We start from the raw sequence: 26,918 nt of genomic DNA on the forward strand, positions 1-26,918 counted from the left end.
ACCAGTTGTTTTAAAAGTTCAGCACAAGCCCTGCTAAATTTTTCTCATCAAAGTTGTGGGCATATTTTGAAATTTTACCTTAATTAAAGCAAAGTTGCCTACTAGTGGTATGTGGACAGGTATTATTAGATCTAGTTATATGTTGACTTCAATTTATTGAAAGTGGCAGGAAGTCAGAATTGTGAGAGGGAAATTTGAAACAAGAAAAATAAGGGGGAAATGTAGTGTGAAGTGGACATAAAACATGAATTTAGTGCACTTTGATTTGAAGATCAATATTTCAAAAAATCAAATCTCAATCTTTTGTTAAATTGTGAACTTTTAATTTTTTACAGATCAATGTGACAACCAACCAAAGATATGCACCTGTACATTCAAGAATGCAGATCATACACTTAAAAAAAGCCTTTGTATGTCACTCAATCCCGAGAAATTTAAATTGTTCTGTCTAATATTCATCGAAATCTGCAACAATCCGCAAATAGGAAAGGACCACTTCCCTGAGGATCTCGCACAGGCAGAACCATCAGCTGACAAATTTTTAGAAGAAATGTCTACACTGTTTGCTGGAGATACTGTTCAGGGTACCACAATTTATCAACTTGTAGAGAGACTAGTAATTCCAAAGATTAACCAGTTGTGTCCTGATGAAATAGCGCTATTTACAGCAGCCATTTTACGCTATCATGATTGCTCAGCTTGTAGAACTTTGATCCATAGAAGGCTGCATGAGGAAGAGAATGCCTACCATCTTGTTGCTGCTGATGGATCAGCTCCATTTGGTGAGTGTCAGACATCTGAAAGTAGTTACCAAATTGATGGGAGTGAGGGTGATTGGGCCATTTCTTCTCTTTCATCAACAGTACTAAATGACAGTGTAAGAGTAAAACCAATTGTCAATGGTAATGCTACTCATATAGGAACACCTGTTATAGGAACACCTGTTTGATAAACCATCAGACCCTAGAAAAAGATTATACCATTTTCCACCCTGATGTGGCAGTGACGTCAATGCGTTGAGGAAGCTGTTTCGTGTGCACATCTATTGCGGCGTCTTTAAGTGCATACATGTGTATACCAGCGCTTTGAGCGAACTCTAGTGATTTATAACTGCACCCAGAAATGTGCACTGACGTTTTTGCCACATCAGGGTAAAATATGGTACAGGGTCTGTGACTAGACCTATTTTTGTAATAAAATTTAGATTCAAGCAGTTTGTTTCCACTCAATACATATTTTGTTGTTACAAAGCTTGAGTGTACGATTTTGCTGAAATTTGCAGCTATGCTCAGACAAGGAATGCAATGAACACAAGTCCTTACACACATCAAATCAGAACATGTTTTATGATCAATAGAGCAACCGTATTATAGAGTAAATACTCCATACATCAAGCTACCCAGTGCATAGCACTTTCAGCGGAAGAGATCGGTAAAAAATAAATTGTGGGTTGCGAATGTGGAGGCAGCTTAAGAATTTGACAACTATTGTGAGTGTTGATTTGGTGTTTCTAGTCTATTTTAATGCGTTGCTCTGAATTGTAGCAACATTTTGTTCGCAAAATGTCATATTGAATTGCATGTAATTAACATCTGAGACGAATATACCTATTCGTCTCAGATTAACATGGAGAGTATTATGTCGTAGAGAAAGTAAAGAAAATATTAAATCTGTTCATCTGGACTACATTTCATCTGAGACACATCATCAGGTTTAATCTGGCATGAACTATTGACCCAATGACCCATGACAAGGTTGGAATGATGTCACAGAATAGTCGCCAAGGAACTTTCCTGATAGGTGCATTTTTGGCCTGGATTGAGAATCGTTCCTCAATCCAACCTTGTCACAGGTTAATAGTCCTGATTACCAGGCCATTCGACCTGATGAGTCTTGGTTAAGTAATACCTTTGTCATCAAATAATAGGAAGTCCAGATGAAAAGATTCAATATTTTGTTTTCTACCTGAAATGATTGAGAATATTCACAAATACATTATGTAGTGGTATAACTAGATATCAAAAATAACTACATACGTAGTAGTATCATAACACAGTGAAATTTACAACTCATTATAATATAAATCAAAAAAGCTGCAGTATTGTGTTTCAACTTGATACAAAGTGTGAAAAACAACATGATAGAAAAGGTTAAATCGTTTGTCTTCTATTGTTTTATTGTGAGGTTTAGTGAACTGTTTATTACAACTTTTGGTTTGTTCAATAAGGATGTGTAATAATAATAATAATAACAGGCTCTTATATAGCGCCCTTAACCCAGAGGGTCTCAAGGCGCTTAACAAACTAAAAAACAAAGTACAGCATAAAAATACCAGAATACTTAAGTCTACAATATACAGTCAAATCTTAGAATAAAACTACAGTTTGATTTAAAAACTAATATTATACAACAGGAATAGCAAATTAAAATGAAGACAAATAATACACAATAAAAGAGAACAGAGAGCAGAATGTCATGTCCTGGTAGCCTGTATATCAGGCCATCAAATGAGCAAGGAAAAAACAACAACAAAACCACGACATCAGGACATTCTTCCTCTGGACATTATTCCGCATGATTGCACAAAAAATACAGTAAATACAGTTTATAAAGTCAATTGAATGAGATTGCACATGACAACATTATTGATTAAATAGGAAAGTCTTGAGTTGTGTTTTGAAGACATTGATGGATGGAGCAAGTCGTACATGCAAAGGCAAATTGTTCCACTCTTTGTATGCCTTTTACATTGTCATGGTATCTGTGTGTGAGCCAGTATATTAGGAGGCAGCTAAATGTAAGTCACAGGGATTTGTATATTCCTCTGTGACCAGTATACAATCTATGACAATTCAAGATGGGATTATGATCAATGTGTATGTGCAGTCATTTCTAATTTTAATGCATGCCAGTATCTGACAAAAGGTATCCGAAGTGTACCAAATCGAGGGAAATGTCACAATTGTGGTGCTGATTTGTAATGTTTCAATATTTATTCTTAAACACTTGATAATGTTCCTGCAATCTTTCTGGTTCTTACCCGTGTGATATGACACGATATCACACACTTTAGCGCTTGGACGTCGACGCGATACTCGTACGCGCTATTTGAACCAATCGGAGGTGCATAGCAGCAACAGGATTGATCGATTCTAAGTCCTAGGTAATTCCTTGTAAAATATAGGATTTAATTTGATTAAAATTTGGTATATTTCTTATTAATATTTCCATTTGAATTGAAGTGTTTAAGAATGAGAATAAAGGTATTGTTTTCAGCCGCTGTCGTGCATCTATCTTCTCATATAACACGCGACATCATTATTTTTGGCATAAAACAACTCTTTTAAATAATGATGTCGCCCGTTATATGAGAAGATTCAAGATATATGCACTATAGTGGCTAAAAACAATACCTTTATTCTCTAAATACCAAATATTAGTTTGTACTAGTAAATTCACCACAGGCCAAGCAGAAACCTGCAGAAGCCCATGAACATAGAAGCTTGTTGTGAGCTCACCTGACATTTATAATTTTGTAATAACCAAGATGAATTTCAGCCTAGGAAGTTTCTCATAATGAAATGCGTACAAAAAATTTAGACTTGTGCCTTTTGGAGGTCGATATGGTGCTACCTCTAGCCACCGTAGCTGCGCTCCTGGAGCTTCCTGGTATCATGAGAATAGCCTTCCTGCAAAGCTTTTAACTTAATCCATTGTCTATATATTCTTTCTTATATATTCTTTATTACACACCGTGAATAGTGTATAATCCAGCAATGTAAACATTATGATGATTGCTAATGTGAAAAAAAAGTCACATATTCAGATTTAGTTTGTAATTTATTTGTTATTTCTGAGCATGCATGAAATGACAATTATGCTGAGAATATTTACTGCATATATTGGGCCTGAGGCCCTTTAAATTGGAAATGGACCACTGTGTGGGAATTTATAAATTTTGTAAGCTTATTGTTAATTTTTATTTTCTGCATTTTCTTTGATAATTTCTGCATTGTAATATTCCTTACTACTGGTTTATGATTGACTTACTCATTGTAGAAAATACATTGATGCTGATTTTATAAAGGTTTTGTAACTAAAGACTGCACAAAAAGTAACGCAGCTGTTATAAATATGCCTATAGCGTCAGATCTAGTAATTGTAGCATGTGTTCACAATATTTTAACATAGAGAGAAGGATGATTTATTTACGCGCATTTTGATACCCCATTTGTCCAATTTTGTTTAATATTAACAACAAAGCAGTGTTTTTGAAGAGATATACCCAAATTTAAAAGTTGCAGCTATTTGTATTGATTTGGAGTCAGCGCGAAGATAATGGAGGGTTTTACGTGCCACAATGCTTGCGTAATAATCATTGATCGCTGTAAACTGCAACTTTTAAATTCAGGTATTTTTCTTCAAAGGTACTACTGTGTTGTTAATATTGAACGACTTTTGACAAATGGGGCATCAAAATGTGCATAAATAAACCATCCTTCTTTCTATGTAGAAATATTGTGGAAACAATAATTAGTTCTGAAGTTATAGGCGTATTTATAACAGCTGCGTTACTTTTTGTGCAGACTTTAAGATTTGTTTACAGTGTGTTTAATGATATTTAAGACATATTGTCAAAGTATACTTAAAGCAATAATGTGTGATTTGCATAAAGAATAGATTCCTACTTACTGCTCACCGATCATATTAGAGCACTTCAGACTTAATCTTTCTCATGGTATTTTTGTACACCATTTGGCATTACAATCATGCAAAAAGTAGAAATTTGAGAAAAATTGAGGGTGTCGCTGTGGAGCAAATCACAAATTATGGCTTTAACAATGTGGCCTATCACATCTAAACATGGCAGTTATCTTAGAAAATAGGCTATACATTTAGATTTCTTACCAAGTTACACAAATATTTTTTTCTTTTAAATTGATGTCTCATACATTGATGGCAGATGAGACAAATGCATTACCAATTTATTAGGAAGTATTAGGGAAACTTAAAACTTGACGACTCTTTAGTTTTGTTAGGAAGAAGGCTAAAAAGTAATGTTATTTTCACTCATTTTCTGGTGTGTTACAGATGGGAGAATAACTACAGAATACCATTTGAAGCCTCTCCCTAGCTCTATAACCCTAACCATATAACACAGTGTGGAGGGTATTCCATCTATTGTTATGCCATAGATGGAGAGGGAGGGGTCAGCTTTGCAACAAAACCAGCTAAGTTTATAGGCCTTCATGGATTTTCGGCTTCATTCCCTTGTTTTAGCAATCAATTCGTTTTTTTGTTTCATTTTTTTGTGAGATGACCTAGCCTATGTTCTTTCCGTGTATTAATCTAGTCAGTAGATGTAGTGTATATTTAGATGTGCAATGGAATTTATATAGTATATTTATTGTACATTATAGACATGTATAAAGCTTTTATAATATCATTACATATTGTAATATAATAGCAATATATTTGAGGGAAGCTGAAATATAAATGACTGAAATTGGGCCATTCCTGTTGAAATCCATATACCCTTATAGAAGATGAAGTCTTAAGCTTCTACACAGGGAGTGTGAATTTCAAATGGAGTTACCTAGATGGGTGATTCCATTTGAAATCTACACCCCCTGGGAGATTAAAGTCATACCTTCCACAGGGGTGTGTGGATTTCAGCTGGAATATTTCATTGCAGTGGAGCAAGTGGTGTGAGGGAAAGATTTTAAAACAAGTCTTTGGAAACCTATCACTGAATATTTGTAAGGTTTATAAATACGCAAAATAGTTGCTTTGTGCACAAAACCAATAATAATAATAATAATAATAATTGCACCCATGATTGACAAGCTCACTATTACTGCCAGGGGATGCCCAATCATTTATGTGCATGTGAATGACAATTAATCATGACATATCATCAAATTATGCATTTAGGAGTTGAGAATTAGGGATTCAATCATGTTTCACCATTGTTCATCACTGTTTAACAAAGATGCAGCCGCGTCGTCTGCATGGTTTACTTCACGAGGGCAGCTTTAGCTTTAGCTTTAGCTGCCCAAGCAAAGTAAATCATGTAGACGCGCCGGACGCAAGTGTTAAACGGTGATGAACAATGGTGAAACATGATTGAATCCCTTTCAACAACAAAACAAGCTAAAGATTGTCTAATTCATATGATTATTTCATGAGGAATGTCAGTTAGTCATTGCCACTCAACCTTAGGCCTACAAGAAGATTGGTGATTCTCTGTTGATATCACTGAGCAATGAAACTACAAAATAAAACGGCAATGTTTAGCCACTATTTCTCCGTTAAAGTGTGGATTCATCACTGATTAACAACGTTTGGCTCCTGTACAAAGGAATAGGAAGAGTTGCTGAAACACCAATTTATGGTGCTGTTTCTGATCATGCTCAACTGTTTAGGGTATCGAGAAAAGTGAATGTTAAACAAAGTTCTCATGACCTGCATATTGTGGAGGTTGGTGGCCTGCGACCAGCATTGTTTATAATATTTTGACAAAATATTTGTCAAATGAGTGGGAAAATGATACAAATACTTGGTGAAAAATTTCATAGCACAATTTTCCTGGTAGGGTAAAGCTTGGATTAGTCATGAATGTGTAATGTGTATACTATCATACTTGAGTATGACCCCCCCAAAAAAATGTTGATCCTACTATCCAGCTATATTGATCCCAGGTGAGAATGTAGTATTGTCAGCCATAAAACAATGGGAGTGGACAGAGCACCTTTATTTCAGATGGACATTGTATTTTGCTCCCTCTGAAAAACTAGTGCCTTGCATATACACTTGCTCAGCTAGCATTATGTGCAAATTGTATCACAAAAATGTATGCAGTTAGTTTTTATGGAACTATCAATTTTATATGTAATGTCCAGTGGCGGCACCAGGAATTTTTTTTTCAGGGGGCATTGGGGAGAAAAGTGAATTTCAGGGGGGGCAAAATCAACTAATTTTTGTGCAAAATTGCCGAAAAAAGTGGTATTTTTCGTAATTTTGGGTTTTTACTGGGGGGGGGAGCAACAGGGGGGCAAGGGTTCTGACTGGGGGCATTTGCCTATGTCTATGGAGATGACGATTGGAGAAGGCTGGAAAGGGCCATATTGCCTAATTTTGGGCACTTAAAAGTGCAATAAAAAAAACACATACAATTTGTAACAAAATTCATGGATAATGCTACTTGAGCAAGTACAAATATAACTAAATACTTCTTAAGAGGGGCTATATAGCCAAAACAAAATGTCCTATACCTAAGTGATTATGAAATAAAGGTGAGAGCTTAGATTAATAAACAAACAGATTGATATTTTCCATGCCTGTGCCCTCTAAGCGTACTCGAATTCAACTGACGCCTGTACAGCGTTCAGACCTGGCGACATCGCTATCTTACGTGTGAAGTTTCTTTTGTGTACGTTAGCGCTATTTGCGCAATTTTTGAGTTTGCTCACACGTTACCTGACTTAGCGTCGATCCCAAACATGCCATGATTCCGTGGTATGGGTGAGAGGCTAGATAGGGTGGGAATCCACATTTATGTCCCTTCCAGGCTGACAGTACTACACCATCTACAGTCCAGATATCATACATCCAACCAGAAAGTTATTGTATCAACAACTTCTCTGGAGATACTTTTCAACCATGATAAGTGAAACAGAAAACCAAAGCTGTTTGTTAGTCATAATTATGTAAATGGTTTGGTTTTGTGCACAAGAAATCACTTAAATTATTATTCAACATTCAACAAAGTTAGACACTGGTTTTATTTGACATTGTGATCATGTTTTCAAGATTCCGTGAAGAAAGGTTTTCATATTACGAGACCTGGCAGGTTTCTGGCAAAAATTGTAAATTTGAATCCATAAACCAAAATCTTTAAAATTTTAACCAATTTTGAAAATAAGCATTTTGAAAATGAGCACTGTGACACTGGTTTTATATAGGGTTCTGAACCCCATTTTAACTATTTTATACCTAAAATATGGTTAAATTAGGTCCTAGTATGTAAAAATAAACAATTTGTCAATAAAGCAAACAAAACCTTGTGTCAAGGTTAATAATTATTGAATGCATAAATAGGATCAAATTATCTAGTGGATAATTCATAGTGTAATAATATGACCATGTTGCTCACTCACAAAATGTTTGAGGTAATGATGAATTTTGAATTGTGGCTATGTAACAAAGTTGTCTTTGCTACATGTACCACTCAGAACCCCACCCACCATCATATTGGTCTATTGCCATTTGGTCTAATACCATTTTGTCTACTGCCCATTAAGTCGATATACAATTGGTCTATAATCAGAAAGGTTAATTATCACTTAGTCTAATAATCCATTTGGTCCAATAACCAGTCTAATAGCCATAGTCTAATAACCATTTGGTCTAATATTTTTTATAACCATTTGGTCTAATAACGATTTGGTCTAATAGTTAGCGATTTGTGGTTTTCGCCCTGCTGACTACAACTTCAGAAGGTTCAGAAGGTAATAACCGTTAGGTCCAATAGTCGTATGGACTAATAACCAGTTAATTATACCATTTTGTCTATTTGCCAATTCACCTTTTCGGTAAATCCCATAAGCCTTTGCGAGTACACCTGAGTGCCGTCATTTGACGTTACGCCGCCTTGCAATGCGCAGTAACGATGTTCGATAAACGATGTCCGCATTGGCGCAGATCAGCGTGACGTCAAATGACGAGGTCTCAGGTGTACTCGCAAAGGCTTATGGGATTTACCGAAAAGGTGAATTCATCTAAAACAAATTGCCATTTTGTCTACTACTGGTTATGGGCTGTAAATATGTGTAATGAGACAAGCATGTGTATAAACAAATGTACCACATGTATCAAGTCTGCATTATTCCCATGAATTCTCAGTAGAATACTGTCTATTATTGTTTATCCGAATGTATCCAAAAAATTAAGAAAAAAAAGACATGCGGCTTGCAGGTATTGTACTCGAGTGAAAGTGACATTTTGCCCGTCTTTTCAAGGTTAATAAGAAATATGGTCATCTTGCACCACGGGGTGCCACAGGTGTGGAGCATGGGCCAGTACGAGTTATCTGTCATTCCAACATTATAACAAATAGTGTTTTCCTGTTTTTGTCATTTGCATAATTGTGTAAATGTTAAATGAATAGGCCTGATATACTGTTTATGAAATCCGGCGACAGATGTGCCCTCCTTTAAGACCACGATGAACCTGGACTATGACCTTACACTCACCAGGGGCGGATATAGAGGAGGGCGCACCCTCTATTTATTGCAAAGCGGCGCCCGACTTAATGTATTTTTGCAGAGCGGTGCCTGACTTTGTGTGGGCTCGGCGCCCCTCTATTGAAAATTCCTGGATCCGCCCCTGCTGACAGTATGTGTAGTAATCTTATTGCGCCTATTCAGCCTCACATGTGCTATTAGGCCAATCGGTTAATAGACCAATAATTGGTTAGTTAGACTAAATGCTTGTTAGACTAATTGAGTATTGGAACAAATGGCTATTAGTTAGACCAGATGGGTATTACATCAAACAGTTATTGGACTTACGAAGGGATTTGATAACATGAAAATATAATGTTATATATAATATATTTACTTTAATAAGTCTTTTTATGCTGAAGTGTATTATTGCAGGTGAAACCAACTTTATATACATGTACCGTATTTGACCTAATTAGCGCCATTTGTGGGGGCTTTAACGGATAAAAGTCAAAAATGAAAGTCAAAATGTGACACGATCAGCTCCATAGGGGGCCAAAGGAGGCATTTTTGACAATTGAGTTACTATAATTATTACATTACACATACAATAGGCTATTATTTACTGAAAACACCAAAGGTCTAGCATACTTGGTTCTAAAGTTATGAAGTTTTTTGATGGTTATTTTCTTATTTATTTTATTGTTTTTTACACCATATTTTTACCTTTATCTCACTCTCAAATATCCCGCCTTTGGCCCCCATGGACCAGATCATGTCACAAATAAGGAATTTACTAACATATACATTACAAATGCAGCGATCAGTGTGTTGTTTTCTATAATGACATGCTAAAAAATAACAATCAATATGAACAATCAGAATATAAATCTAATGTGTATATCAAAACTGGATTTTTATGGTAATACTAAAATAAATACAGTTTATTCCTATTTTGTTTTAAAAATTGCAGTGGGATCAAGTCGTATAAATGTTTTGCTGGTATTTTGAGGCCTAATCCTAAGCCTGAATGTTAGATTGTGATATTAGTTGGACATTTGACAGAATTTAGTTGTATAGGTGCAGGTGCATGAAAAGCGGAGGGGACACAGTTGTCACTTGGACATTTCTATAGCTGTGATGCTAATTACGTCAAATATGGTATATATTTTAACTTTATTTGCTTTTGTGTACATGTGCTTTAAAAGCTGTAATAAAATTGTACCTGGAGAATCAGGTTCAAACCTTTCAAGAAATAGAAAATTCAGTGTCTATTCGTCTATTTTAGTTGTGTATATTACTGACTTCAAGTAAGTTGGAATGTTTTTAGGCATAAGGGGATGAGCAAACAACCTGTTCTAGAGGCAGACAGACTTGCCAAGTAGGATCGGTTGGTCCAGATTTTCTTTTCTTTTCCTAAAGCTGAATAACCCTAAAAAATCACTGAAAGCTTGAAAATCATTTTAAAAAATCAGAACTTGCGAACATAGTTAAAAATATTTTTTAAACAATTCAGTTTTAAAATAAAAAATATGGGGACAGTGCCTTAAAAAATCTGAAGCAGAAAGACTTGTTAAAAATGAAAAACAAACTCACAGGCCATCGTCCTAATCTTTCACCGATTTTAACCAGTCAATAGGGCTTGGTGGTATTGTGCTAATGACTGGTTAAAACAAGGTGAAAGATTAGGATGACAAATATATATGACCTGTAATTTTCCCACAGGTCTTTCCACTTCAATTTTTAAGACACTGCCCACAGAATGAGTGGGTTGGGTATTTGGATTTATTGGCACTTGCCAGTTCAGACCATTTGTGCTGTATTTATTTATCATATTCTATACGGCAAGGCAGATCAATATACTCGGGGAAGGAAGCCAGTTTTAGATGCAAGAGAAAACAGGAGAACCTGTAAGAAACCCGAGGGGTGGGACACTTATAGGGCTGGCACTTTCACAGTAAGGGGCATTCAGGGTGAGCGAAATATAAAAATTATGGGGTCAATGAGTGAGAGCATGATTTTCGACATTCGGTGAGAGTATAATGTACAAAATTTGGGGTCATTGGGTGAGAAACGGACCGTTTGGATTAGGGGGCGTTGTTGGGTGATACAACCTTTTATGGAGTCTGGGTGAGAGCCAAAAGAAGCCCAGAAAATTGATTTTCTAGTTCTAAATGGCTTCATATTGCTTTATTATTTCAAAAGAAGTAACAGAATCAGTAATAGAGGACTCGTTGCTGTTCAAATGAAAATATATGGATCTTTTGGTGACAGATCGAAGGAAAAATAAGGGACTTTGGGTGATAGAGCATGTGCTCATAACAAAATATGGAGTCTTTGGGTGCATATGACAGCGATGTTAAAAAAAAGGGGGTCTTTTAAAACTACATGTCACCTCCAAGTGGGTAGGAAACCAGGGAAAGTGAGTATGGCCACTAAATGTCTGGGAATGGCCAGGGTTTGGCGGTAGCCGGGACCTCACTGGTGCAAAGCGTGAGAACAGAACCACTACATTAGTTGGAGTTATTTTGCTTTTCTTGGTTTTTTTTACAGTTTTGCTTCAGTCTGTGACAATATTAAAAGCAAAATTGCAAATAATAAAATAGCAGGGCCAGATTTTTTGTCTTTGGGTTTTTGTATTATCTTGAAGTTCCACCTCAAGTCACCAACATTGGTTCAAGATCACTCAAAGTTTCCCCAAAGTCCTCCCATCCTGAGGGGGCTGGCATTTTCTTCGGAAGGGGGGTCCCAAAAATACAGGGTGGTCACAGAATTTTCAGACCCAAAATAGGGGGGTTATAATTTTTTTAACACCCAAAATAGGGGGTTATAGGATTATTAAGGGCTGGTGACTCAAAAAATTTTACGCGCTCCACACGCCCCTTTACACTTACAATAAACATTTTAACACGCTCCTCACACTTTTTCACTCTTAAGTTTTGGCACGATAGTTTTTGCCGTAGTTCCGGCAATTAATGATTTTTATTGAGTCTGTGTAGGTGGAAGGGGGGGGGGTCATAAAAAATGTTGACCCAAGATAGGGGGTCGTAAAAATTTTTTTGGCGTTAGGGGAGTCATAAAAAAATTGACTCCGGTCACCGACATATTTGGGACCCTCTTCCAAAGAAAATGCCAGCCCCTGAAAATGCACCTGATATTATGCACCCCCCCCCCCAAAGTCAGAATCTGGCTCCTCAAAATAATCATAAATAGCTTTTACTAAATCATTATAATTTATTGTATTATTTATTCTTGTGGTGTAATCCCGGGGGTGGAATAATAATTATATAGGCCCTACATTGTATGATCATGATTATTTGGTCATGTACTTCCTTGTTTATAGGGATTTCTGTACTTTTGATTCAGGTTATTGTTGCTGTAACCATATAAACTGGCAACGGGCTCCACGTCATTTGCATGAATGTCATCAATCACACCACTCTTCGCCATACATACATTCTCCCAGCCACATTTCCCTAACATAATATGAAATTTAAAAAAAAGGAAATTTAGTTCTGCAGAGGCGGGGCTCGAACCCACGCTGCACTGCGCCGCTATCATGTATACAGTATCGACATATCATATCACCAGTGCCTTAGACCGCTCGGCCACGAGGACTTATTGGTGTCATTGTGAAAATTCAAACTTCATTACTTCAACATACCACGTGACAAGCAAAGACAGAAAACATACCATATTTTGGAATTTTATCTGCTTAAAACCCCGGCTTAAAACATTAATGTGTATTATAATAGAGCTACCATTATTTATATTGTTGAATTCTCAAGCGCATACAGACAATTAATACGAGGGTACTATAGATACACATAAATCGATTTTGATTTCAGCCACGTGCTCTGTACATCGCGTCGGTTGCGATGTATGGAGCCCAGTCAGCCTACCATCTTTAGCTATTTTTCTTGAATACACGTTCGATGTTTTTATCATTTATTTAAAAAATCCACATTAGACCCCAATTTTTTTTTCAGGAAATAAAAGATTAGATTACCATAAAAAGGAAACAGTAATCTTTGGTGGGGTCTAATGTAATTTTTACATAGAATTTTCAACGTTTTTTCGATCCTTATTCTTGCTCAATTAAAAAAACATTTTGGCCTATATAAGGGACCGATCGTTATTTACGGCAGGGGGGGGGATGGGTGTTTTGGCAAAAATATCGACAAAAATTTCGCGTTCCCCCCTCGCGTCCGCTCAAAATTTTCGCGTTCCCCCTTGTTTTCCCAATTTTCTCCATTTAAAATTTAACAACCCCCCCTCCTGGTTCAACTAAAAATTTCAGGTTCCCCCCTCAAAACCACAAAAAAACATTTCGTGTCCCCCCCTAAATTTACCCATCCCCCCCTGCCATAAATAACGATCGCTCCCTAAAATTGATATAAAATTCTCTGCCTCTTAAACGACATCAAATGTGCCACAATTGGGTATCACGAATCGTTATATATGATGTGCAGTAAATATTCATATATTCTTTTATACATAGGATCCGGGCATAGGATGCTTCAATTTTGACACAAAAAATATTTCATTGAAAACCCTCTCACTCGGCTATTTAAAAAAAAAAGGTAACCACGCTTCCCTAGAATGTGCAATAAATTAGCATTAAAAGTTTTCTTATCTTAGCAGCATTCTAGAAACTCTTGCCGTTTGGCGATAAGAGGAGTAGCCATCAATGTTTACATCAAGGGCAGGAAGAGATGAAATCGCCGAAGAAATATATTTTGGCTGAATCTCTAGATATCTCACAGTATTATAGGTTGCAGTACTTATGAATAAGGTCACAGAGACGTAAGCTTTCCAACGCACCTCACAGATGAGCTTTAAATGTAAGTTTTATGCAAGCAATTGAGGTGTTTTTGTGCTGTTATGACATTTTGCGTACTTGACATTGCTGCCGAATTATGAAGGCTTGGATCATCCAAATGTCATGCAAAAAGTTCAACATGAAATTTGCACAAGTTCTTTTGGCAATAACATCTCGATTCGCGGATGTTTTAGAGTATATAATGAATTAAATGTAAGCCAGTGTCTATATTTAATATTAGATTGTTCATGACATTTCAGCACATAGCACAGTACTAGCGAGGACAACACTTGTTAGGTTTATTCTAGGAACATCTACAAATTAGGTGTTCATTCATATATTTTCATGACTAAGCGGTTGTTTATGCCCGAGGGGCGCTTGCCCGAGGGCATAAAAAAACCGCTTAGTCATGAAAATATATGAATGAACCCCTTCATACATACCAGAACATTTTGTGATTCTTATTTCATCAAAATAATAACAAAAGATATTAAAGGCTAATGAAAGTCAATGTTATGTTTAGCGTAACATTTTTTTCAATCCACAATGAGGCAACTTTTTCATTATTCATTATTCATTATTTTGCAGCGTTTCATTAATTACAAAATAGCAGCCACTTCATCAACACTTGTCGCACTATATACCCTCCAATATTCTATTAAAACAACTCTAATCAACAGTAGGCCTTTTTGAAGGCATATGAACCAACAAATTTGTATTAAAATATTTTTCACCATCCAGGTATTTATACCAGCTCTCTTACCAGTTAAAAGGCCATAAATTGTTAAATGACTGTCCACATTATTGGTCCCAAACCAGCCCTCCTTGGGGTCATGGCCAATTATAGTCCAATTTGATGACAGAATCTTGTTTTTAGTTCTTTTTTATGTTGGAATAGGTTGATTTATCATTGGCATTTGTGCTTGTGTCCCCACTGGAAACTAATTGTGTACAAAATACAAAATAATGAATTGTTTTGGGATTTTGGCATCACAAACGCGGCCAGAAAATCCAAACGCGGGCGGGTGACGCTAAACATAACATTGACTTTCATTAGCCTAACAAGGAACATCATAAAAACGATAAATTTCCTTCGTTTTCATTACCCCGAGATCGCACATCCGGGCCACCGGGCATAAACGCTGTTTATGCCCGGCTCTCGACCAATCACGCGCGCCGTTATATAGCGAGCATGTATGAATTTGGTATCACTGTAAAGAGCATTAAAGGGGCACGCCGTGATCCACAGCCTCATCCCCACTTTTCTCAAAAAAGTTGAGATTTTTATATCACTGGAAACCTCTGGCTACATAATGTTTATGTACAAAATATTTCTTGCAGATTAATTCGTTTAGCAAAGATATCGTGAAATTTGAATTTCGTTCTGGTGCACCAGAACGAAATTACAACGTATTGTCTATGGAGCAGTGTAATACACATAATCATGCATAACTCGCATAAGCATAATATCGGAATCAACTGACATTTTGGGAATATGCTTTTTTCGTGGATATGTACTGAAAAATGTCATAAAAGAGGATGCTAGGATCACGAAATACTCCTTTAAGAAACTTAGACAATGGTACCAAAAACAGCTCTATAGCTCAAAGTATGGGGGAGTTATACCTATTTGAAGTTGTGAAGGGTAGCGGAATTTGTCTGTCATTTTTTGTTTGTGGTACCCTGGATTTATTTGTCTAGCACTTGAATATTTTTACAAGTAACACTTACAAATCTGGTATCAATGTAAAGGGCAGTAAATAAACAAGTAAATTTAGGAATGAATGAATAAAGGAATAAATTTAAAAAAATAAACAAATGAATATGTACATTGTAATCATAATCTAATATGACACATGAACATGTTCTGCCAGTGCCATTAGTTTACTTGTCAACCTCATCTGACACTGCACTACTCAACTTTAGTATTGAAAAAAAAAATACAAAGGAAGTGAAAAAAAAATTTTTAAAAAAATTATACAAATTCTTAAAGTATCATAGAGTTGATTAAAAGTAGTAACAAAAATAATATCACTTGAATTAAGTGTGCATTTTGCATTTTACCACATACGACATGACCCGATATGCGCTACATCTCCCACCCCGGCGTCAGCCCGATCAGGAACAGCACGTGCACCGCCACCTCACCACTTCTCCCCGTATTGTCGTATTTTCACGGCCAATTGCAAATACAGGTCATCACAGTAATTCCCTTTGCGCATCTATGCGCGATGGATTTCTGCAGAAGAATGACCATGCACAAACATCTTTAAAATACTCTAAAATGTCATATTATATGGGTGTAATATAGGTGTAATGACCTCCTTCTGCTCCATTTCAACAACTTTTTACGCCAAAAACCATGAAAATCTTACCACCTAAAAAATAGACCTCAAAAACTGAAAAATTAGGGCTTTCCCCAAAACAAACCCGTCGTGTTTGGTATGAGTGCAAAGGTCACAAAATTCCCTATCAAATGATGACATCATCCAGGTAAGTCTCGTGGAGTCTCGTGGATAAATCCAAATCGAGATTTCGTGAATTTCAAGCAGACGAAAAAATGGCGTCCCGTCGATCAAGTCGCTACGGTCGTAACTCCTGAACTTCAACAAGTTCATGACCTTAAAAAACATGCTTAATGTTCTTTTTTTGTGGAAAACTTTACATAATCGGAAAATTCCATCTTTAAACTCTGTAAAAATAATTTCCTATTGTATTTGGAGTTTTGAAAGGATGAGAAATGGTGAGTTGTTTTCACTAAGTTTCACACACAAACAGATACAAATGCGTAAATCATCGTATGCGCTGATCTCGCTAACAGTACACGATTAACAATATTTATAGCTAAAATAATAGTTTCTCGTTCATGAGAGTATGAATGTACTGCGTGCACTGCGTAATGTTGCAAGTTTAGTGGAACTAGCGGGATACCTGCGCTTCGCGCGGGTCCCCGCTAGATGAGTAAATGGGAGCGTTCACTATAACAGGAAGAATTACTGAACAGGTAGAATCATTGAAAAGGTACATTTTATTTATCTAAATCTGTCTCTTCTAACTTCTTACATTTTCTTTTTTAGTTTCTTCTGCTAAGCTTGTGATTTTCCGTTTCCATGTTATTTTAACCCCGTTCCCATTATTTTCTAAAGCTGTTCTTTCTTACATTTCCCTTTTAGCTTCTTTTTTTATTTGCTGCTTGTGATTTCCCGTTTCCGTGTTTTTTATTTAATTCTGTTCTCATTATTTTAGCTTCTTACATTTCCTGATGATATTTTAGCTTCTTACATTTTCTGATTGGTTTATTTCCTTCTTTGTTTCGTTCCCGTTTCATTTAGTTACTTTAACCCGTTGGCCTATTAGGCCTACTGGTACCTTTTTTGTCCTTATTTTAATTTTCTTTTTCTTTATAGTACCGCTTCATGTTGTTTATACAACAGTAACAACACTCACCTTTTTCCTGTATTTATTACGTCCTCTCATAGCGTGTCTGCGGACATTTTCACCCGTTATCCCGTGACCCGTCCATGTACCTTTTTGTCCTTTATTTTTCCTTCTTTCCGTATTATCATGTCCACTGGTCTCATGGCTCGCAAGTCGTGTGGCTCTGTGCCGTTTACGCGTGCATTGGCATAGTGCACATTGCGCACACGGCGCCGACGCGCTGCCGACCAGCTGCAGTGACGCGTAGGCTGGCCACCGATTTTCATAACAAAAAAAACGTTTTTACCCATATTTTCACTGTTTTCGCAGCCAATTCTTGACCGTTTTCAACCAAATAAAGTTTAAACACGTTCCCATATATTCCCCGATCTTCCGTTTGAATTTGGTGATATTTGGATCGAAACTGACGAAGCTTTTACGTGGAACCCGCCACAAACTCACAACATTCGCCTATTTATAGTAAGATGACACGATAGCGCAATCGATTGTGCACGCACATGCACAGCAAATGCAGCGCTACCCAAAGCGTGTGTGGTAGGCGTTGTACGCCGACGCAGTTGTCATTGTGTGCCTACATGTATTGAGCTCTCATGATCGAGAAAATATTACTTTAGCTATGAACTTACATGAAGTGCCTCACCATTCCTCCCTCTTCTCACTTGGTCGCGAGATCCTTTTTAGGGGAGGGGAGGGTCATAATGTGGCTTGGGTGAGTGGGCTTTTCGCCCTTAGTAACCCAAAAAGGTTTGGAGTTTGCTTTTGAAGTCGTTGATGGTTGGAGCTAACACTGTAGAATTGGGTAGCCTATAGTCTGTTATAACTCGTTGGCTGTAAAAGTAGCGTCTTGTATCTACTCTCATGTGTTGTTTTTGAAGTTTCATTGGGTGGCCTCTTGTACCTTGGTATTCTGCTAGTTGGAACATGTCTGTCGGTTTTATGTTACAGTCAATTCCTGTGAATATTCTGTACGTTTGGATCAAGTCTGCTCTCCTCCTTCTATCTTCTAGTGTCATAAGATTCAGTTCCTTGAGTCTTTCGTGATATGGTTTGGATTTCAATTCTGGTATTATCTTTGTCGCTCTTCTCTGCACACCTTCAAGCAGCTTGATGTCTTTCTGTTGGTATGGTCGCCAGGCTTGTTTACTGTAGTCTAAATGTGGTCTGATGAGGGACTTGTAAAGTTGTAAAACAATCCTCTTGCTCCTGTACTTGAATGTTCTTTTTACCATCCCTAGTGTTCTGTTTGCCTTCTTGGTTGCTTCCGCTACCTGTTTCCCTACTTTGAGTGTATTTTCCGTCCAGACGCCCAAGTCTTTTTCTTCTGTTGTATTTGCTAGCGCTTTATTCTTCATTTGGTACTGGTGTTGTGGATTGTTGTGTCCAATGTGCATGACTGAGCATTTGTCTACATTAAAGCTCATTTTCCACTTGTCCGACCAGTCCATGAGCTTGTCTAAGTCTTCTTGCAATTTCTGGATCTCTACATCTGAGCCAACCTTGCTTGTCATCTTGGTGTCGTCCGCAAATTTACTGATCTCTGAGATGATATTTATCTCCAAGTCATTCATGAATATGAGAAAGCAGAGTGGGCCTAGGACGGATCCCTGTACAACTGAACTTGACACATCATGATCACTTGTCTTGGATTTTGCTCCCTGAACTACTACCCTCTGTTTTCTATCAGCTAGCCACGCTTGTATCCATCTCAGTACTGGGCCTTCTATGCCGTGAGCTTTTAGTTTTTGCAACAGTCTTTTTGTGTGGTACTTTGTCGAAGGCTTTTTGCAGGGCTAAGTAGATATTTACCTTACTAAAATGCATACACGTTTTGGGTCGAGCTGCTGGCAGAAAAAAATGCCAGGTCCATCTGAAAAAGCGTATTAATATTATCGATTAGACAATAATAACTGCGCACTGTCTATTTTGAGGTCATTGTGTGAAATCGGAGGGTTTTGTTTTGGGCTGAGGTATTTTTCCGAGGGAGCGGTATCTTCCAAGGAAAAATACCAAGCCCAAAAGATTATCTGTAAACTTGTTTTCTGTGTTATAAACAAAGGTGAAATTAAGTGGGATACGGGAGCCGTTTGGCCCCAAAAAACTCTGAAATGGCCCCTGGTTCCATCTCAAACTGGCCCCCTGCATAGTGAAACAAAAATAGAAAATGCAAAGCAACTAGTGCGTATTTAACTCATCCAGCACATCTATATTTTTATTGACCCCTTGGTAATTGGAAATGGCCCCTGGTTCCTCCAAATCTTGGTGAACCAGGAGCCATTTTTGTTGCCAAAGTTGCCCCTGGTACAGGCTCTCTTATTTTCACCCTTGGTTATAAACAGTTCTCATCAACTTTTGCTCATCTATTTCATTTCTACAGGTGCAGAAAATTGCTGCCTAAAGATGTGATTTCTCTACCTCATACAAGAAAACAAATCAAAACATGGTTTTGGTTTGAGTCTCACCAAATCCTCATTATGCATTGACTTCAAACTGTATGTACGGTACTACATAAAAAAGTCAAGTAAACTATATCAATATTATAGTTGCTTCATTTTCTCAGCCAAATATTCATTGCCAAAATGGGCCAGGCCATGAGACTCTACATGAGAAGCGATGCTGGCAGTATTCCGATGCGGGCACGAAGGCGGCTGCCAAGTTTCCTGGATCCCGGTCAGAAATTTCCAGATCTTGCAGAGATGCCACCAGAGTTGGCCATGATGGTGCTATCCAATTTGAATCCTACAGAGCTGTGTTTGGCCATGTGTGTTAATGATTTCTGGAGGGAGATGGCTAAAGATGAACTACTCTGGCAGGGGTAAGAAATTCAGAATTATCTCTAGACAAGTAAGTCGAGATATAATTGTATGTATGACTGTACAATGTGTCCATGGGTAAGCTTTCACAAATTTGGATTTAAGCAAGATAAGTTACTAGGTCTTGAACTTGCATCATCATTCGCTATAATTGAAGAAAGATTTTCTCAAACTGGGCGATCAGAAACACATGTCTGTCACAATGGAATTCTCTGCCAATCTCTGGCAAGAAATATTTTAAATGTGATCAAATTCTGTAAAACACTTCCTTAACCAACTCAAGGGAAATTTAATTTCATGACACTTGAATTTTTGGGTATGCCTTTTGTGATATTTTGTGTCATGTGTAATTTGTATCTTTGTTGTTTATATTGAGTATTTTTAAAGGGGTGGGAGGTGTTTCATGGGCCTTATTGGCTTTCCTCTCACCTCTCTCCAATTTCACTTACTTGTTTATTTGAACAAATTTGAAAATTATTGAAATCTAACTCCATATTGATTGAGATAACTTGACTGATGTCTAATATGGGTTGTATAATTGATTCCTCAGGCTGTGTCGTGCTACCTGGGGCTGGGTGGCAGCATATGAGAGAAAGGATGAACCTGGATTCTCCTTCATGGAACTTTTTATGCAGTTGGATGAAGGAACTCTTACCTTCAATGGGGATGCTGACGTGGTGAGTCATGTTACTACAGGTGTACCATAAGTCTGTAACGTGCCTGACATTGTGTGTTAATGTGTGTGCGTACCTCCCAGAAGCACAGGACCTTGGCGACTGGCTGCTCAGTAATAACATATAGCATTAATTGTAATATTTTTGAGTTGTGCACAGTTTACAATGTTGTTCACTTGTAGAATGCTTGTGGGATCACTCGTCTTTCAAATGTACATGTCGTGTCCGAGAATTATATGCATGAACCAGTAGTTATAATACTGATAGTGGACATCAGACATAATAAAAAATGGTTTGATTGAGATATATAGGTGTATCATCATCATATTCTTTGTCATCATCAGGTTGGGCATCATCTTTAGCAGCAACATCAACAATGAGCATTATAAGCACCCCTACTTCCTCTTCCTTTTTATCCCTTCCTCTTCGCTCTTGCTCCTCCTCCTTCTCCCCCTCTTACTCCTCCTCCACCACTGCTAAAGTTTGTTCGGCTTTTATAAGGCAGAAATTATTCGGCTTTTATTACTGCGCGAGTCAATAAAGTCCCAACTCACGCTCGCGTAAATTTATATAAGTGTGCGCCAGTAACACATTACGCAACACACAACTAGCGTAAGCATTGCACCCAATTGCATGCATGCCATTCTATATCAATACACGGTATTATGAGTCTTATTTTTTCCCGCCTTATATAAGCCGAACAAACTTTACCACCTCTTCGCATGAGATAAACACAACATGTATTGAAATCCTTGCATGCAGATTTCTCTCATCAAGTAACATACATCAAAGGTTTGGTGCAAGAAAGGCCAATCTGTAATAGCTGCCCTATAGACAATTTTTAAACCATTTCTGCATTCTATATTGTACACATGACACCTGGCAGCTATTGCAGATAGGCTTTTCTGCACTATACCCTCAACATGTCTACAGGGCAAGTTCAAATATACTTGGAAAGTATACCACTGATTGTTTGTGTCAGCACTAATTAAGACTTTCATTGTGTCTTACTTTCCTTTTGTTACAGCTTAATAATTAGGTACCAAGTTAACTACTGAACTTGAACATTTGGTATTTTTTCTTCCCAATCTTTAGGGCATTGAATATTTAACCAAGCGAGGGATTATAGAAGACACACCTGTTTCCATAGCTAGATTTATACACACAACTAATAGACTGGATAGGTGGCAAGTCAGAAACTACTTAGCAAAGAAGTAAGAAACAACAACAATGTAATAGTAAATTTAGCAAGATAAAAATTCCCTTTAAAAGGGAAAGCCAGCCTCAATGTAGAAGAGGTCTTGTAATGAGTTTTGGTCAATGTGAAAGGCATTTTTAGGATCACGCTTAAATCTACATGACAGTTCACCAAACCATCAACGATGAGAACATGCACACTGAAACAGCAGAAAACATTAATTCCTAATCTCATGTCAACTCTTTTAATTCATTACTCCAAATTGTTCTGGTCTGGTTTTTTGTTTTTTTGTTTTTTTTTGTTGTTGTTGTTTTTTTGTTTTTTTTGTCTTTTCAGCTTTTTACCCACGATATCTCAATTTCCAATTTTGTAATACCAGAACTTACGAACTCAATATCTTCGCTTAGGAATGTCCGATTTCACTGCTTTCGATATACCACTTCACAAATTCACTGCCCGTTTGAGTTAACTTACATGTACATTTTATTTTAAAATAACTTAATTAATTCGCAATGTATAGTTTAAGCCTACTATATTATAATAGATAGTGGCCAGCACATTTATAAAGGACTGGTTACTCACTACAATCTTCACTCTTAAACTGTGTTTTTCTGAATGTGCTGATCATGTTGATTGCTAGTCGGAAACTCCCTGCGAAGCTATGGACATGGCATCTTACCTACTCCATTCTATAACAGTCTGCCTAGTGCCTTGTGGGTTTTCTCTTCAATCATTTTGTTGAATGTAATTTTATGAATCAACTAGTTATGTGTCATTTTATTTATAATAAAGAAGTTATTAAATTAATAAGTAAGACAATTTATTTATCTATAAGTGCATGTCAAATGGGGTACATTGTTCAATACTATAGGCCTACATGCATAAATTATGCCCATATTATAGCTAGGCCCTAAAAACTTTATTTTGCATCGGATTTTTCCCGTTGAAAAGACAAAACTGATGTTTATGATAGCAACCATTTCATCAATAACATTTTGAGTCATTTTTATCCATAAAACGACACAGGATATGATAGATAACTACTTTCACATCAATATGGTCCATATGATCACAGATTGTTGAGAATCTGTGATATGATCCGGGATATGATGAAGATTTTGATTCTATAGATCTGTTATCAACATGATATCACGCTGTTCAGTGGTCAAGGAGTAAGGGCCCCCGGTCAAGGACACTGATATGACATCATAGGTGATGTCAGATTTTCTTCTGCTGACCATATGATGCTATATATTAACTATTATTGTTACATTTAGGCCTATACCTAGAACTTTTAAAGTCATAATTAGTTCAAACATAACTTTGGTAATACTCACGTTTTGTTCGTTGAAACGGCAAAACATACTTACTTTTCCTTACAAATCGAATTAAAATATTTTTAAAAAAATTCAACCTCAAAAAGTTTTAAACAAAAGTCATTCCAATACCAATAAAAATTAATCTCTTGAGCAAACTGACCCCATCCCAGGGTACCAGCCCGATGGGCTGGCGAAAAGGGTTAAAAGGATCGACCAAGAACAGGGTGCATTTGCTGGCAGAACATGCATCTCTCTTTCCATATACCTGGACACAAAATGGTCATCAGACCTCCGGTGGTCAGTAGATAATACTATAGTCTGAACAATAGTGCAAGATAAATTGATACTATCACAAATACCTTTCTGTTTGAGCAATTAATTCAGTCAACCAAAGCAAACATGTACTGGACTGGGACGACACGTGCATCTTTATCCCTTATTATAATCACCTTGGTCTGGGGCGGACATTTTAAAAATGAATTTAGAAGAGCAGCAACGACATCACTTGCATTACATTCCAGATTTTAAATCTACATCAAATTTGAGGAAATTCGCACGAGTCCGTTTTATTTTAGGGCCATTTGTCTATAACTGGTCTTTACATGTAGCCCTATGGAGAGAGTGCCCGTTGAGGGCGATATAACCCCATTTTAGGAACAAAATGTGATTTTTAAAAAAACGGACCCGTGCGAATTTTCTAAAATTTTCAGAGTATGTAGTATGAACATGTAGAAATATAATCAAGTAGTTACCCTACCTGCTCTTCTCCGAAAAAATAAAAAGTCCTGTACCTCAATGATAATGAAACCTAGGTGTAATGTACTTGAGGTAAATGAAAATATTTTTTGGCTTGTGCTAACAAAAATAAAGAGTATGTTGGTGTGTCCTTTTGATATTGCTTAAAATTGCTGGTCACATATATATAATTTTACCCAGCCCTATCAAACATAACCTGTTGTTCCTTTTGAATCGTCAGACATGACATCTTGGAGGAGCTTGTTTCCTTGGAGACCTATGCCAATAAGTTCTTACCCAATGCCTTGAGGGGATTCTTCTCCAATATTCAATCACCTGGTCACAACACACAGCAGCTTCAAACACTTCTTGATATGTTTGCTCAAAGGTTTATCAACTGCAATCCAAACTGTGGGCTTACTAAGGGTAAGTAATCTATCATAACAAAACCTGTGGATTTAACAAAGGTAATGGTAACACATTCCACAAAGTTTGCTGTTTATAACTAATTTTAAATGAAGAAACGGGAAACAATTCCCATTGTGAACCAAATCCAGGACCTCAGGTTTGTGAGCCATGCCACTAGAGCTTCATTATTAGACAGATTGCGATTGATCTTCTTTGCAAGTTGGTCATATTCCTGGGTGGGATCTCCTTTCCTGTTTTCTTCTTTTAAAATTTGTTGAGATAGCAGAACTTTTGAAACCTTAGCCTTGTGAAATTGTAAGTATACCGTGTACAACCAGTCAATGTCCCTGTGCATTGTATGCTGTGAATTCTCGCGTATTCATGAGGGCCGATTGTTCGATTTAACAATCACGCCAGCGTTGCGTGCCTTTGCGTTGTGTGCCTTCGCGATTATGCGATAGACCGTAAAAATATGCGGTAAGTGCGTAGCAATTTTGCCTATCGCATTTCATGGAACAATCACCCTCATTATCGGGTGATGCTGAGACTTTGACAGGTTGTACACGGTATGTTATCTCTTTCGTCCATGATTATAATATTGATAATGGATGTTCAGATTGTCCATTGAAAGTTATATTAGCTGCTTTAAAGCTTATCATTAAAAAAAACCGATAGTATCCTTAACAAAGTCTGCTGTCAGATTTACTTTGAACAACTACTGCTGGAGATTAAATATTGGTGCTCTGGTACAACAACTCTCCAAGCAGACACTAGACTTGCTATGCTGTATAAGATCAGTGTGACATGGTAGTTATCAACATCTCAAGTATGGTGTCAAAAAACCACATGTTATTCTCATCAGAGAATTTCTGCATTCCATGTTCAGTAATATCATACTTCATACTGGGAATAAAATCGTCTCCAGGAATCAATCCAAGCTTCTACAAACATCTTCAAGCGGGCACCAAATTACATTAAATGTTGTTTGAACCGAGCATGCATCAAGTTGACGTTATGTGCTAGAATCATCAACTAAATGAAGTTTGCACTACACTGGAAGATGATGAAAGTAAATGCAAAGAGCAAATTAAACATCCAAACACCTGACACTCCATTGAAAGATAAAATTCTCTGATTGTCCTCACTCCTCAAACAATTCTCCCAGTTTTAGTTTTTATTGCTTGCTATTAGAACTTCTTTTCTCTCACATTTAATTCAAATCTTTATATCACTCTGGTGAACAAAGGTTTTAATGTTGATTGTACAAATTCAAAGTTTTCTTTTCTTTTCATCCACAGATGGGATATGCATCTTGTGCTATTCTCTCATTTTACTCTCAGTGGACCTCACAAGTCCCCATGTCAAAAACAAGATGTCTAAACGTGAATTCATTCGCAACGTGAGACACGCGACACAAGAGGCAAACGATGAGCTTTCTGGTCATCTCTACGATAACATCTACCTGCTTGGACATATCGCTCCAGAGAGATGGTAAAATCACAAATCTTTTATGGCCTTGTGTGGGTCTTGTGCAAATTGTGACACTACAGTCATTAATGTTTCCTTCAATATATTTCACCAATTTGGGGACTTTGTCATATATATATAACTGCTCACAAAAAGTATCATTATTCTTAATAAGAGATAACACTAAATGAGAAAATCCATAAATTCATCAGATGGGAAAATTTGTTCTGCTTATTTTGATATTTTGAAACCTCACTCACTCACTTGATTTGAGCAAGGTATGGCAATTTACATGATAAAAGGCAAGATTTTTAAACTGCCAATTGCACTATTCGCTACTCCAAATTACTTCTGTGTCCCATTTGAAATGGGTTCAGTGCATCTTGATGGTTGAAGAGGCTTTGCACAGTGTTCATCCCAAATAATTGCAATTTTTGAAACTCCAGATTGTCAATTAAATAGATACAAATTGAAGAGATTAAATCACATTGTGACAAGTCAGTGTATCAAAATGCACAGAACAAATTTGCCTCCTCAGTGAACTCTTACATTGTCTGGTTGGGTGTTAGTTTGTAACCATGCTTTTTGTGAGCAGTGTAGATGAATCAAATTAGCATTGGGATTTTAAATTGTTTGGTTATACTTCTTATAGTGAAACCAATGGTACAATTTAATTCAGCAAATGCTAAAATTTCATTGTTTCCTTGAAAAATCAGCTTATGCAAGCAAATACTGTGAGGACTGGAAAACACTTTGCTGCATGTTGGAAGCAAAGCCATAACTAGAAAACTGGGAAATTGTCTTTAAATCATGATTTGCTGTG

General features: G+C 37.0%; 3 protein-coding genes across 7 annotated transcripts in view; 2 read left to right on the forward strand and 1 right to left on the reverse strand.

Annotated features, from left to right (window-relative positions):
- LOC140161260 (uncharacterized) overlaps positions 1–2,230 on the forward strand; it is a 30,310-nt gene extending 28,080 nt beyond the window's left edge. For all 4 annotated transcript variants that reach the window (XM_072184724.1, XM_072184721.1, XM_072184722.1 and 1 more), the window contains exon 10: positions 336–2,230. In XM_072184724.1, the coding sequence (XP_072040825.1) occupies positions 336–949 (614 nt within the window). In that variant the 3' untranslated portion in view covers positions 950–2,230. The remainder of the gene's footprint in view (positions 1–335) is intronic.
- Positions 2,231–13,890: 11,660 nt separating this feature from the next.
- Positions 13,891–26,506, forward strand: LOC140161262 (F-box only protein 8-like). Of its 2 annotated transcripts, none has more exons than XM_072184727.1 (6): positions 13,891–14,068; positions 20,042–20,296; positions 20,845–20,971; positions 22,064–22,182; positions 24,462–24,646; positions 25,927–26,506. In XM_072184727.1, exons 2-6 carry the CDS (start codon positions 20,061–20,063, stop codon positions 26,121–26,123), a joined length of 864 nt encoding a protein of 287 aa, XP_072040828.1. In that variant the 5' UTR covers positions 13,891–14,068; positions 20,042–20,060; the 3' UTR covers positions 26,124–26,506. The 2 variants fall into 2 exon arrangements, with proteins under 2 accessions (XP_072040828.1, XP_072040827.1); XM_072184726.1 differs by having other exon boundaries at positions 13,892–14,068; positions 19,859–20,296.
- On the reverse strand, positions 18,213–19,052 carry LOC140160202 (uncharacterized). Its single transcript, XM_072183480.1, has one exon. The coding sequence runs from the start codon at positions 19,050–19,052 to the stop codon at positions 18,213–18,215; it is 840 nt and encodes a 279-aa protein (XP_072039581.1).
- Positions 26,507–26,918: the final 412 nt, after the last annotated feature.

The sequence above is a fragment of the Amphiura filiformis genome, chromosome 9 (genome assembly GCF_039555335.1).
Source record: "Amphiura filiformis chromosome 9, Afil_fr2py, whole genome shotgun sequence".
Taxonomy (NCBI): Eukaryota; Metazoa; Echinodermata; class Ophiuroidea; order Amphilepidida; family Amphiuridae; genus Amphiura; species Amphiura filiformis.

Excerpts from the sequence above, each read along its gene's own strand:
- LOC140160202 (XM_072183480.1), bottom strand. The coding sequence starts at position 19,052 with ATGAATGACTTGGAGATAAATATCATCTCAGAGATCAGTAAATTTGCG.
- LOC140161262 (XM_072184727.1), top strand. The coding sequence starts at position 20,061 with ATGGGCCAGGCCATGAGACTCTACATGAGAAGCGATGCTGGCAGTATT. Across the intron at positions 20,297-20,844 it reads GATGAACTACTCTGGCAGGG|GCTGTGTCGTGCTACCTGGG; the intron begins GTAAGAAATTCA and ends TTGATTCCTCAG. Across the intron at positions 22,183-24,461 it reads AGAAACTACTTAGCAAAGAA|ACATGACATCTTGGAGGAGC; the intron begins GTAAGAAACAAC and ends TTGAATCGTCAG.